Source organism: Strix uralensis, chromosome 4 (genome assembly GCF_047716275.1).
Source record: "Strix uralensis isolate ZFMK-TIS-50842 chromosome 4, bStrUra1, whole genome shotgun sequence".
NCBI lineage: Eukaryota > Metazoa > Chordata > Aves > Strigiformes > Strigidae > Strix > Strix uralensis.
Window position 1 is genome coordinate 48,404,296 of NC_133975.1, and position 14,784 is coordinate 48,419,079.

General features: G+C 35.6%; 1 protein-coding gene across 1 annotated transcript in view; it reads right to left on the minus strand.

Moving 5' to 3' along the window:
* Positions 1–2,864: 2,864 nt before the first annotated feature.
* The window catches only part of GUCY1A1 (guanylate cyclase 1 soluble subunit alpha 1), a 36,464-nt gene continuing 24,544 nt past the window's right edge, over positions 2,865–14,784 (minus strand). The window contains exons 3-9 of the mRNA XM_074866615.1: positions 14,471–14,532; positions 12,782–12,840; positions 10,998–11,707; positions 9,014–9,499; positions 8,374–8,517; positions 6,112–6,266; positions 2,865–3,937 (exon numbers count right to left, since the gene is read on the minus strand). Of these exons, the coding sequence (XP_074722716.1) occupies positions 3,736–3,937; positions 6,112–6,266; positions 8,374–8,517; positions 9,014–9,499; positions 10,998–11,707; positions 12,782–12,840; positions 14,471–14,532 (1,818 nt within the window). The 3' untranslated portion in view covers positions 2,865–3,735. The remainder of the gene's footprint in view (positions 3,938–6,111; positions 6,267–8,373; positions 8,518–9,013; positions 9,500–10,997; positions 11,708–12,781; positions 12,841–14,470; positions 14,533–14,784) is intronic.

Consider the following 14,784-nt stretch of genomic DNA (forward strand, 5'->3'; position numbering starts at 1 on the left):
GCATAAAGAACGGTAGCAGCTAGAGTGGCCTGCTAGGTTATAGGATGGGTGGGGTTTGAAAAATGGTCCCTTTGCCAAGATTCAGAAAAAAATCCTCTTAATTCTGATGGCTTTCAGCTGGAAATACTGATTTTGCCTCCTGTACTATCTGCTGCAGCTGTTTCTGCACAGAATGCAAAAGAAAATGATGGGAGAAATAAACTGGGTTTGGGGGAGGTCTGAATTCTTCCTTTGTAGGATTTCACAAGAAAAAGTAGATCTGTCCTGGGGCTTGATTATCTGTGCACTTCACTGTTTTGTCAGTTTCTGTGAGTTCGTTTGCTTTGTTTTTACACAGTAGTTCAGCAAGAAAACATCATCTCTATTCTAATTGCACTTCCTCTGACACCAGCAATGAGAATTTTTTTCCATCATCTCCCTGAAATCTTATCAGGTCTTGCCTGAATGAAATAAAATTAGTTGAATTCTTTTGCTATAGCTTTTACTTTATCTGTCTCACTGTTAAGATTCAAAGGACCCACTTTTTATATATTTCAAGGGCCATTTACACCACTTTGGTAAAGAAATTTCAGTGTGATAAAAACATATCTTCCATCACATAGTGTATATGTGTACAGGAATCAGCCCCACAGACTCTTCATGAACTAATAAAACAAAAATTCGCATTATAACAAAACCATTTCTGGAGATAATACTAAGGTATTTGTATATTTATATAAATAGCATTGCATAGTCTCTGAAGACTTTCACAATACCATAGAAGATACATATTATACAAGACATCAGCTTAAAAAAACCTCTTTTATTTCCTTGCAAAATTTCCCAGTGTTATATCAGTTAAATTGCTTTCCTTTTGTTTATCTCAATTTGCTTATCAGCTTTCTGATTCCATTTTTGCCATTGGCTTTAATTTAAGTGAAGATTAGTTAAAAAGTGAAAGCGCTATTTAAGTGAAAGGATTAGCTAAAAGTAACTGTCCCTTATTAAATACATATTTCATTCAGCAAAAAACTTAAACTGAGGAACAGCTTCAGGGAGACCTAAATTCTTAAATTATGCTTAAAGCTATGCTTAAATTATGCTTAAATTATGCTTAAAGTGGACTTTTTGCAGAACAGTCTGAATGCAAGTACATTTTAAAGCACTTTCTTGAATGATTGTCTTAAATACGTGCTTAAATTTTATTTACTTCACTGAGATTCAAGTATATTGCTTTATGTGTACACTTAAGCACTTTATCAGGATTATTCTCTGAACTAAGGCTGAAGTAGATGTGGGAATGTTTTGAACTCTTCAGAAAAAAAGTTAGTGAAATAAAAAGGAATTCTACAGCAATTCTATCCTAGCTGGTAAAGTAGCCTAGGGTGTATTAAAAATAGAGAATTATAAAAAGTAATGTTGGAAGATTAATTTGATCTGTAATAAAAACTTTGGCCTAGGGCACATTTTATTTTACAGAGATACACTTAAGAAGGTGTCAGGAACTGTCATGACGAACATCCTACTGAATGACAGATTTGTATGACATCTGGCTTTGAGAATGGCCCCCATCCAGTCCAGCAACAGTTCTTTCCTAGGGACAAAAGGAAATTCACTCCTAAGAGTCCCTTCTATTCGGTAGATATGGAGAAAGAAATCTCTTTTATTTAAAAGCCTATTTGTTTTTTAACATTCAACAGATGACAGGAATGGATAGATTCCTAGTGACTTCGGTCATTACTGGCTTAATATAATGAGCCTCCTGAAGAGTCAGTAGTCAAATACTGCCACATTTTTAAATCCAGGAGCACCCGTATGAGACTGTTACTAGCCTCTGGGTATTTATGTCAACAGAACAGAATTTTCCAACAAAAATAATATTGCAAAGATCAGTCACCAGGATTTGCATAGTTCTTGTTTCCTTGAAACACTGCTGTTAAAAATGTTACAAATATGTATGCCTGTATATGTGCATGTATACACATGGCACATGCAAGAGAGAGATATGTATATATATATGTAATACACAGCGACTTTCAGATTCCATTTTTGTGTCACAGAATTATTTCTAAGCATCTTGGATGGATATAGGAGACGTCATGCAATAGCAGGATTCAATCTGTCAAGTTTAGTTCAAAGGCTGCTTACAGGAAATCTGAATTAAAATATACTTTTAAAATGTTCTCAGTGCTTGGGATTTTTCTCAAGGCTCTGATGGTACATCTTTTGTATGAGTTTCTACTGCAAAATAGGAGGATAAAACAGTAGATCAAGCTTCAGAATGAACTAGTCAAGTTCAGAAAATGAAGAGAATGGCACCTTAGTCTAATGTAATTGCTCCCTGTAAATATTGAGTGCAAAATCTGATTCAGAGGCAAGTAGATTGAAGAAAGACTTTTATGGCTTGATACGCCAAAATCCCAAGAGTTTAAAAGGTTAGAATAATAACTAATAATATTTGATGCTACTGGAATTATTTGTATGTGTGTTAGCAGCCTGCAGTTCTCCAGCCTGCAGTTGGGAGGGATCACACTGTGCAGCACAGGGAAATATCTGTGCAGATGGCTCTGCTAGTTGGAGAGGCAAAATCCTAAACTCAGGACTTGTAACTAACTCTATTCTGCCAGTTCTAGAGGCAGACCCTTGGGAGTTCTCCACTTATGTTCCACAATAGAAGAGCTTGTACTGTAGTATTATGAATACTTCGTATATGTGTTCATATGTTTTAAAGAATTTCTGTTCACCTGTAGGTTTCCCTGGCAACTTCAAAGCGAGTATACAATCGGCATTTCAATAACATGTCATACCCACATTGCTGTCCTTGAATAAGGGTCATAGCTTTAAACTGGTGTGCTTCTGTTCCATTTTACACAGTCTGACTGGAATTACCTTTCTAAACAAACACTTCAAAGCATGTTTTATTACACTTCTTTTACAACATTTAAATTTAAATGACAACAAAAAGAAAACATTTATTGCTCTAATACATAATAGCAAGTAGATATTATTATTTTTTGTAAAGTATTTTAAAAACCCCAAGAACTAAAATATTGTTTGATGATTACAGAGACTTTAGTATGTGATTATACAGTGTTTCAATCTATATTTATTTTATACACAAAATAAAGTTCATGAAACAGTAAGCAGAAAACTCTGCTATGTATATGTGCATTAGCTACAACTAGCAGCCTGATCTGGAAGATGCTGAGCACCCGCAACACACTGACTCCAGTCAGTGTTAGAAGATGGTCAGCAGTTTCTAGGGTGAGGCCCAAATGATGCACTGGAAGGAGTATGTGATAGCAATGACAATATTTTAATGGATATTTTCTTATGGAATCACTAAGAAAATATATTTTAATAGCCATCGATAAGCACCAGCTCACAACACTGCATGTGGCTGCATCACTTGCACATTACATTTCCTGACACACTGCATGTACAATACATCTAGAATTCTCAGCAGAGAGAACTGAGAGAGTTGTAACATAGCACTTACAAATTACCACAGGGAAAATGTAGTTTTTAGTAGCATTTTCAACAGTGAAGTTGCAACATTATTTTAGTGACTATGTTCCTTATGCAAAGGAAAAATAAAAAGTAGTCAGTGACATACTTCCTGAAATTTTAATACTGGCTTTCAGGTGTTAACAATCTAAAGTGCTTTCATGTTTCATACATTTTTAAAAATTTTCAATTTATACAAAAAAATCAAAATATTTATAAATTTATTTTATACACTTGTGAATGTACAATTTAGTCTATTCCTGTTTCCTCACCCAAAAAATTGGCATTGCCATCTCCCAAATCTCTCTTTTGAAACCAAGTCTGTGAGTTTGTTCCTTGAATATAAGCATCCAGAAAATAGCAAATTCCAGGGATATCACTGGGAAAATTTGGTGGAAGCTCTTCTCTTGAGCGAGGTGTGAACACAAAACCTGGATATTCCTTTAACAACCTAGAACAAAAATGAATCACCTTGATTACAAATTAATCAGTCACTAATTGTTACTACAAGTGCAGACATTAAATAATTATTCATGTACAGCAGGGCAGAATATAGTAGGGCAGAATATAATTTAATATTTATATGTTATTTACTGAAAATATAAAAAAAATACTGTTTATTTGGTAACCTTGATAACTTGGGCACCAGCGCAAACAGGAATATTGCCTCTCTTTTTTGTCTTGTCGATGATCTGCATGTAGGTGCTACGTTTGTTGTAAATATTTTCAAAAATTATCCAGTACTGAAAGCTAATGCAGATTTTCACATGAAATTGGCACCATAATTAATGTTTCAGCTAATGAAATACTGAAAAGCTTATTAACTAAACTATTCAGGTCCTCTTACCAATTCTAATAATTTTGCTTTTTCACACGTGTCCACTAAACCCAGTGGTCTTCTATATCTGAAACACAGATTGCTAATCTGTAGGGATAAATACTGATAACTGGTATCTAAGCTTCCAAACAATTATTGCAATATACAGGAGTTGTGCAAGGTGCCATAATGTTATCAATATGTGTTTAGAATTGGTGTGTGAATCAAAAATGAAAAAACATTAAACAAAAAGGAGGTTAACACATCATTCATTCAGGGAAAAAAACAAACATATCACAATAATAACAATAGTTTACCCTTTAACCAAATTGCCTATTTTCTAGGCACTCAGAGAATTAATTCTCTTTGTTTTCAACAGTATACTCATTTCAGATATTCTCTTGAGGTGAATACACAGCCATGCAGAAACCTACTTATGCCACAAGTTATAGGCAAGTCTTGTGTGGATGAAATGTCTACATATGGATATGGAAAAAAAATCACTGTTGGCCAGCACTGTTCTTCTGACATACATAAGCACTGGTGATGCTAATGCTATCTCTGTCTTTGTTTAGCATGCACGATCAAAAAGGTTATTTACTGTGTGCCCTTATAGCTGTGCTACTTTTACCCACATCACCTGTATGAGATAATCTAAAGCTTGGCACCCTGCAAGTCACACAGCACATGCTGCAGGGGATCAGGATCCTGTAACAAATTCTGTCTGACATTGGTCACAGAACCTTGCCACAAGGCATTAATAGATACATGGCAGTGGGTACAAGCTGAGTAGGAACAACTGACTGTCCAGACTACAGTGAGGGTAGCAGAGCTTCCTGAAAAGGAAAAAATTTATATCCATATTTCTGGTTATTTTACCCAGCCACCCATATCACTTTCTACTAGTAGATTCACTCTCTACAGTTCATTCTTAGAAAACTTTTGGCCACTCTGGAAGAAACAATACTCTCTATCAGCTCAGTGGCATAAAATTCAGACCCGGACCTGGAGTTCAGATGTACACAGTTGTTACCATCAAATTCAAAACAGTTTCCTATTATTTTGCCTGGCACCTATAAGACACTATTAGTTGGCCATGAACATGTTGCAAGGTGATTTTTAAGTACAATTAAACAGATAATACAAAGAGAGTATTAGGTTTGGAGGACAACAGAAAGATGCTGTATTTCCCATGGGAGAGCCTGCTAGCTGTCTGCATAATTGCATAGTACACATTGCTAAAAATGTCTGATCTAAGTGGATAAATAGTACAGCCTAAATTCCATACTAAAAGGTTTAAACTGAGTTGGGATCAAGACCTGCATAAACTAATCACTGGCATGGCTGATTCATTGCAACCTATTCGTTTATCTTCCCTCCCCAACAGAGAATGAAGATATGTAGGGTGATGTTTAACAAATCTTCAGTTAGATTGTTATTTTCAACCTGCAGCTGGTTTAGCATCCAGTTCACACTGAAAGCCACATAGCTCCAAGAGGATCCAACTACATGAGAGAAGGAAAAAAACAAAAAGCAAGAGGTATACAGCTGCAGGGTAAGAAGCAAAATTGGCCCAGACCGCCCATTAATTTTAAATGTAACATCTGAAGAATAAGTATCAGCTGTTCTGTTTCACCCTTTTTCTTGCTACTGCTGGTTGCATTCTGACTAAAAATAACCACGGTGCATTTACGAGCAGTCAGATAAAAAGCAAACAGCAGTACTTCAGAGGGAAAAAGAACAGGAAGATAATGAACTATTACAGTAACTACTTCAGGGGGACATTTTACAGATATGAAGCACTGTACCTGTAAGTTGTTGGGCTGACGTTTATTTTTCTAGGTATACTGCAAGATTCAAACTTATTGGCAAGAGTTACATTATTTCCAAAAAGGCAATAACGAGGCATTTTAACTCCAACAACTCCAGCAAAGACAGATCCAGAATGAAGGCCAATACGCATCTTTAAATAAAAGACAGAAAACAGCATTATTAAGTAAAATAAAATGGTTAAAGTCCGTTTTATAAATTCTTCCTCTATTAAAAAAAAAGAAATAATGAGCTACTAATATAAATAGAGTTAGTACAGTCTCCTTAAAATGTCTGTATTCTGGTCATCACTGCTCGTGGAGAGGAAACTAGATGAAGTTTACCTTGCTTTGCATTTATAGTAAGTAATCCTTCATCTGATATGAATGTGATAACGCTGGTCTCTGTGGCAGTAAATTGCTCTAGAAACATCAGCAGGAGTTACTATGGCTTTCCTGGGAGGAATTACATGACACAATGCTGTTAGACTGGTGACAGTTAATGAATAGTACTTGCTTTGCTGTTAAGGTCAGAAGACAAGTCTTAGAGGATAGCAAAGACAATATGGATATGCTGTAGTTCCAGCTGAACTCTATTGACAAGGTCACAGATAGAGTAAATCCCAATCCCAAAGTACAGAATTTTGATAATTAATCAAATTATACAGCAGTTGAAACATTTTGATACCTCTTCTTTGTAACTCACACTCAGATTTTTGAGCTTTGCTTAGCTGGTGCTGCGTTCTATGTTCCTTTTTTTTGAGATGTGTTCTTTTTCTTATGTGCATTATACACGTGTAGACATGTTTTCTTCAGAATAGCACTCTGACACAATAATGGCATGATGTTGGCAAGCTTGTGTATCTCCTCTGTGTGCTACTCTTTACATATCAAGAGAATATCCTATCATTATGAAGAAGTCACAGTTTCTAATTTTGAGTGGAAAAGCAGAAAAGCCTGCAACAAAAGCAAAATCCATCCACACAGCAAAGATGCACATTGATATACAAGTCTGATTTCAAGTAAGCAATTTGCAGTTATGCCTTTTCCTTTGACAATTAATACATAAAATGACAGTAGACTGTTACGTATTTGTTGTTCTGCAAAACAACCAATGCTTTCATGAAGCATTTTATTAAAACAGATGCATGTTTTCATTAAAAATAGAAAGATTCAGTTTTCTTCTAAGAAGCTTCTAGTAGGTACTTACACAGTAAAATTTTCTACTTATTTTAAAATTACTTTTTAAAATGTAACAGCATTCCTCATTCAAAATTATAGAGGTAGCATTTATGTGGAAAGTATAAACACATTATAATATTGTCAAAATGTTTCCAGATTTTTTTAAGCATAATTTAATTTGATATTGTGAAATACAAAAAGAACAACTGCTGTTCTCTGTGATAAATGTGGAGCATGTAAGCCTAATAACCCTTTTCTTTGTCTTGGAATACAAATATTCCTTAATCTAAAATCAAAGAAGCCTGAAATTTTCTAAAGGAACAAATGAACAGATAAATGTTAAAAATGAGCAAATGAAAGACATAATGAACTGAGACACCTGTATTACAAATAATAGGACCCCATTCCGGGACATTTGAACTTAGTAGAAGGTCCACATTGTTTGTCATGCACACAGGCCTTTCTCTTTTTTTCTCAGTGAGAGGTAAACCTACATGAAAAGTTCAGTACATGTGTAAGTCCTCACTGAAAGGAAGCCATAAACATAACTACCACTGAATCTAACAGTTGCTTTGACGTTAACACCTTATCTTATGGTAGTGGTTCAGTATCTGACTATAAAAGAAGAACAGCAACAGAATCCTTTAAAGATGCGTGGATTACTACAATCAGAACATGTCTTTGATAATTTGTATTTATACCTGTTACCCCAAAAGACCCCTCACTGGGTCTAATTTTGAGAGAGGATTATTCTCCTCATTAGAAAACAGTATCAGAATATTCCATGCCACTGATAAATCTATTGCTACTGAGACAAAAACTGCAACATGTCAGTGCATGATTTCACTGCATTTAAGTCTTTTGGGTTGATTTTCAGATCTCTGTTTCATCTTTACCTCTCCACAGAACTCTCATTCACAGAACTAAGAAGGTCAGCTTCTCCAGCCATACACACTTGATTCCCCAACTTGTCTGAGTTAATGCAATGATGTGAAATTTCCTTGAGACAAAAACCCCAAAAGCACCTAAACAAACAAAAATGCCCACTTCAGCCATATAAAATATAATAAAATATATAACCTTGATAGGCTCTCCATGGGGAGACACCACCTCATCTGACAGCTCCATCATCTTCAGGGCCATTAATGCTATTTGAACAGCATGCGTTTCACTTTCTTTGTGTAAACCTCCAGCGACACAGTAGGCATCTCCGATAGTCTCAACCTAAAACAGGCATATTTGTTCCTTACTGTTAGACTGTTTGTCACATGAATAGTCTGTGGCTTCAGTAAGAATTGTGCCTACATATTGACTGAGTCTTATTTGTCCTGCTAAATTATTTAAGTCCTCGGAAAATCCTGCAATATCATTCAAAAGGCAAAATTGCACAACTTGTATTTATTGCTGAGCATGATGCTAGAATACTTTTCCTTGCCCACCTGCTGTGAGGCACCCATAGCTACATTAAACAACTGTTTACTCCAGATTCACAGCACTGTCATTGAAATTAATTTTTAAAATTAACTCAAGTTTTGATGGGTTTCTCTCTTGGCTGCATGAACAGCTGATTTGGTTGATTGGGGTTTTTTATAGTTTGTTTTGTGATTTATCTTAGAATGAAGATTTAGGGCAAAATAATTTTTGGACTTCTATTATCCTCTGTCCCATTTAGTCTTCATTTCCTTTCCTTCCCCAGAAACCCACAGAATAAATTGTGTACCTTGTAGACATCTAGCTCTCCACACTGGTAATCAAAGCGAGTATAAAGCTCATTAAGCATGGTGATAACCTGCATAGGTGAGCATTGGGAACAGATGGCAGTGAATCCAACAATGTCAGAGAAAAGCATTGTGACATTATTAAATTTCTTGGCTTGCACAACTTGTCCCTGCCACAGCTGCTGAGCAACCTCTCCAGGAAAAATTGAAAACAGAAGATCTACGGTCTTTTTCTTTTCTTCTTCAAGTGCTTGATGGGCCTGCTCAAGGGTTGCTTTTAGCTTTCCTAACCTCTTCTTCAGTCCATCCTGAGCTCTGGCCTGCTCTCCTATCAGAACAACATCTCTCAATGCATTGTGAATGGGAATATCTGAGAGGTACAATCCACGTCCTGTAAAATCTTCTAGTCTATCCACACAAGGAGATCCCAAGAATAGGATGGCGCTGGATTCAAAAATATAGATCATCTGGCCTTTAAGATCCATTACCTGAAACAGTTAAAGAAACAAGAATTCATGCAAAACATGCGAGGCAATGGTTTAGAAGCAAGAAGTTTTAGAGGAAATATATTTTGCTGAAATGTGGGAAAATCAGACTGGTCCACAGTCCTTACATTTTCATTTAGTTGCTTAAGAGAAAACATGGGGTGCTAAAGCCATCAAATAAGTTTAATTTGCTTGAGCCTTCTGGTACAAGTTAGACCACAACTTAAGGATAAACACCTAATTATGTTTGAGTATCAGTATCGGGTTTAGCTTAGGAAGAAAAATAAACAAAAAAATAATGTGCATTTCCATCTATTGATGTTACTGACTATAGTGGCCTATGAATTTCTGCTAATAACTCAAGCATGTGGTTCATACACCACTTTCTTTGTACAATAAAGTGAGAAAATCTGCTTCAATTTTGTCACAGGATGTTCAGTACTCACTGCAATTTAAAATTAAAAGGCATAAATGGCAGAAATATCCTATTTTAATGATCTAAAGAAGCAAAATATTTTGTGTGACGTGTTTTTATGTCCCTTCCGTATTGAGTTGTGTAATGTGCAAGGTGCTGCAGAGCATCACTTAACATTGCTTTGAAAGACTGTTTTTTGAAGAAAACCTGTTACTTGCTCATAGATATTTGCATATGTAAGTACATGCAAAAGCAAAGCAGAGTCTACTACCCTTTGTAATCATTAAACTGTTGCCTAGTGCAGAAAAGGATCTGAGATGAAGTAGCTAATCAGTGCTACATTTTTTCCCACTTCGTTAATAACTGGGTGAAACCTTTATTAGCATTCTTCATTTAAATTCTTGGAGTATTGAGTCTGAACTGGTAATTCATCTTGGAGCGCCTCAGATGTATATAAGCTGGAATTCAGCTGGGGCCAGTGATGAATAAAAGCAGTCATTGAATAGTCAATGTTTTTTACTGTCCCAGGTCATTTGCCACAGACCCAGCTTCGGCAAAAATAGTAAGTAATCCCATTCAGCCAAAACTAAGTGGGACCTTTGGCAATTGCACCCGATGAAAACATCAGAATATCAAAGATACCAAAGGCTGAATGAGCACAGGAAATGTGTACTTCTTTCCCCAAATCCTAGAGCTGTTGTTTCCAGATGATTGAGGAGCACTTTAATAAAGCTTTCCCTGCTGCTGTCTTTGTGTTGGAGATGCCCTTATTCTCTGCAGCCTGCCATGTCATTGGCTTTATCTCAATTTACTGAGTTTATCTCAATATTTAAAATTATTTTTTTAATAAAATCAATTTAACAATCAGATTTTACTTGTGTAAAAGTCCTAAAACAGAGTTTTGCCTGAATATTGGCTTCAGAATCTGAATTATAATAAGAGTGCCCTCAATAAATCATTATTATTCAGTTGTATTAGATGCTGAGAGGTAGACAATGCAAAATGCACTGTGTATTGTGGCTGTTTTAACTCTACCTGAAGAAAACAAATTCCTCACAGAAGTAATGCTTATTAAAAGTTTCTTACCATGGATGATTTCATATCAGTATTATCCCATCTTCTGACTCGTACAGTAAACTGCATATTTAGCATTGTCATTATTCCACTAAAAGTGCAGCTTACTTTGGGGGTAAGAATTTCAAAATACTCTTCAAAATTTGGCTTAGCTTGAAACTCTCTTCTGGTCAAAAGTCTTCTTATCCCATTTCCAATTTGAAGAACTGACATATCTTTGTCAAACATAAAATGAAATGGGAAAGTCTTACAGAACACAGAGGCAGGAATCACAAGTGAAGACTGTGGTTTACATGGAGATAAGGAAGGTTTTGCACTTTTGACTTGTATTGAATACAGCAAATAAGGCTGATTAGCAAACTCAGTGCAGTCATTATGGAAACAAGGAGGCATGAGCATCACTTCCACCTCAGTTTCATACAAAATATGAGCTGCTGCTTTAATAATACCAGATAGAATAAGACTCGTGATTTTGTTAGGAAAGAAATAATACACATTTAAGAAGTCCTGATCTTTTTCCAGGCATAATATGGAGGCATCTTCAAGTCTGTCCTTCTTTCCTGCTTCTTGGCTGTGGCCACTCTGCTTCAGCAGAGTAGTGAAACTGTTCAAGAAGTCCTTAAGGGTTCCTCCAATAACCCCTAAAATGTGTTCATCCTCTTCATAGCATATTTTGAATAGCTCTTCACCAAGAGATTCCCGTAGAGACTCCACGGGAACACCTGCATGGAACCACATTTTAGTCAGAACTGCACTCATCACACTGAATCTCAGGCTAACCTCCACTTTTTTTCATGTTAGACCAAATGAGATTAGCAATATCCTTCCCTGTTCCAGCACTGATACCTGAGGGCCCTCTCATTTAGGAGTCCTGCTGTAACCAAAGACATACTCATGTTGCCTGGAAAACAGGGAGACAACAGGTTGTAGTTTGGAAAGACCAAAGACTCAGTGTTCTTTGTAGAGATGTAGACAGAATGAATGCATGTTTTGGCACAGGATTTAATCCAATTCCCTTAGCTTGATATAAAGAAATAGGAATTTGAAAAGTTAAGAATAAAAAGTAAGAATAAAATAGGATCTGTGTACACATGCAGATATAAGTACTATGCCTGATCCAGTAAATTAAATGACCCTAGGAATGTTCGAGGGCACTGAGGCCAACTGGCACTGAACAGCTCACATCTTTGCTAGTAAATTTGTTTCAACAGGATAGCTGCATGCAGACTGACTGCTGGGAATGTTCCAACTCCCCGACTGTTACTGGGAATCATTTGGAAAAAGTGTTATCTGTCATGGGCCAACTGTGTGCCAGGATGAGCTTAACAGTTTAACTGTGCAAAAGACCATTTTTCCATTCCTGGAAATGTTAATTTACTATTACAGATGTACCCAGAGAGTTCATATTGCAAATTACATCAGTTCTCTTCCAACAGACCACAGTCCTTCAGAGAATGAAAAGGATCAAATAGTTTTTAATGAGTATAAAACTGTAACTTATTACTGAATGTACGTTAAACTCCCTCTAGATGTTGCACCTTAGGGGTGGATGAATCTATGATAGCTCAGACTTGAGAAACTCATCTCTTTAGCTCAACTTTTGACACTGAACTGTTAGTTGCAGAGGTCACAGTTTAAGCTCTGTGTTGTCAGCATCACTGCAGCCCTTATCTGGAGGAAATTATTTCTTAGTAAGAAGAATAATATATATTTCCATTTATTATTTTATATATATAAGTTATATATAATCTATATGTTTGTATACATATATCTATTACTAAACAAGCTTACATTACCTGCTGAATTAGCATGATCACTGATTATTTTTTCAAAATCTTCTCTATCCCCAGTTTTTCTGTAAAGATCATAAAAATATAAATAAAACCCCTGAAAAATCACGATAAACATGGTAAAAATAGAAAGTAAACCCTGTCTTTAATGTGTACAGACCAAGTTTTGTTGATCAAATTGCCAGTTTTTCATTAATTGAAAATAGGGTCTTGGTAGGATCTTAGATTATCCTGTGCGTTTGTGATAAATTAGTTTTAGTGGTCTGAGCTGATTATGGATTGAGGCCAGATACTATAGACTGTCATTGATTAAAAACTCTTAGTTTGCAACAGTCCTGGTTTTTGTTTGGTTTGGGGTTTTTGCTTGAAGCTCTAACTATATTTCATAATGTATTGTAAAATATGATTGGAGTTTATATTCAAGCATTTATTGGAACTACATTGCATTAAATTCAAAAGAGGTGAGAAAGTATTTCTGTTTTGAGAAGAAATACCAATAACAACTATTAACTTTAGAATTACTTGTTCATTGGTAGCAATCCAGATTCTGTGACACAAAAATGCAGCCCTCTGAGTTCTCTGAGGTCAGTAAACATCAACCTGAATGTCAGACCCGAAATGATGAGAAGGACATGTAATTTAGATTAACCTCCATATAAGCATTAAGCCTTTGATACATACTTTCTGAATTTCTTCACTTGAAATATCTTAGATATATTTATATGCAAAAGCAATACAGACATTTAGATCAGTTTTACATTTGCATTATTACATCATTCAGAATAGTGTAATAATTTTTTGTTTCAAACTAATACTCCAGGAAGCAACATATAATTAAAGATCGGTAAAATATTTGTACCAACAAGCCAGTCTGCAATTGCAATGCACATCTGACCAACTGTCTTCAGTTCAGTCAATGCATGTAAAGTGCTTTGAAAATAACAAATATAATTAGATACACTGCAATTATCTATTCTTATCAAGGTAAACAACAGTGTAGTGTCCAACTTCATTATTTTTCTCCACTTTTGAAAGGAGATTTAAGCTGAGGGGCTTATTTTTTCAGATGCATTCAATAAATTGAGTCCTCAATGTATAATGAGATGCTAAGAAATTCTCATTCCCCACAAGTTTCAAATAATTAATATTGTGTTAGTACTAAGGAGTGCTGAAAGTCAAGCTGAGTTCCTCAGAAACAGAAACGAGAACCCAAGTGAGCCCAGTAAAAACATGTGTGTTGGTATCTGTAGTGTATGACTGTTCGCTGAATCAGAAGTCACATTTTTTTGTATAATACTAATCATTTGCATCTAAAATTATTTTCCTGGGATCTTAGAAACACTGGGCTAGCTCCATATACAACTGTATCTACTTTTCCATCTATGCCCGAGTAGTCTCTGAGTTCCTCCAAAACACTTGCTCATTTTAAACAAAGTCCTTGCCTGTTTCCCTGAACAAATGGCTAAGTTTGCCCACTAAATCAACTCGGTGAGTGATTTAAATATTTGCAAATATTTTAAAATAAACTAAATCATTATTAACTTACCTTACATGAAATGTTACACACCCGTTTGACAAGATAATTGAAAACAGACTCCAGAAGTCCTGACTCCCAGTCACCACCCCAGTCCTTATGAACTGTCTGCAAAACATTTTTGCTGTGAAGTTAGTTGTAAACCCATTACACATACATACCTGGTTTCTTTTATTCTGTGTTTTGCAAGTGTTCTCTGAAGGGCAAGATTTAGCCTTTCAAACTGGGAAAGAAAAAAAGGTATGTTGATTAAAATGTCATTGCTGAAAGTTTAATTGTAAGAATAACATTTTTATACAGAGAAGAATTACTTTGCTCTCTTTGGGACTATCATCTTTTTTCAAGATGGTATAGTTGTTAGAAACAGCATCTCATTTCTGTGTTTGAGGTTTAGTTTATGATGGTGTCTTAATTTCCAGTACCACAATAATTAAGCCCCTTAGCTGATATGCACCAGTGGTTGTGCATTTTAAAT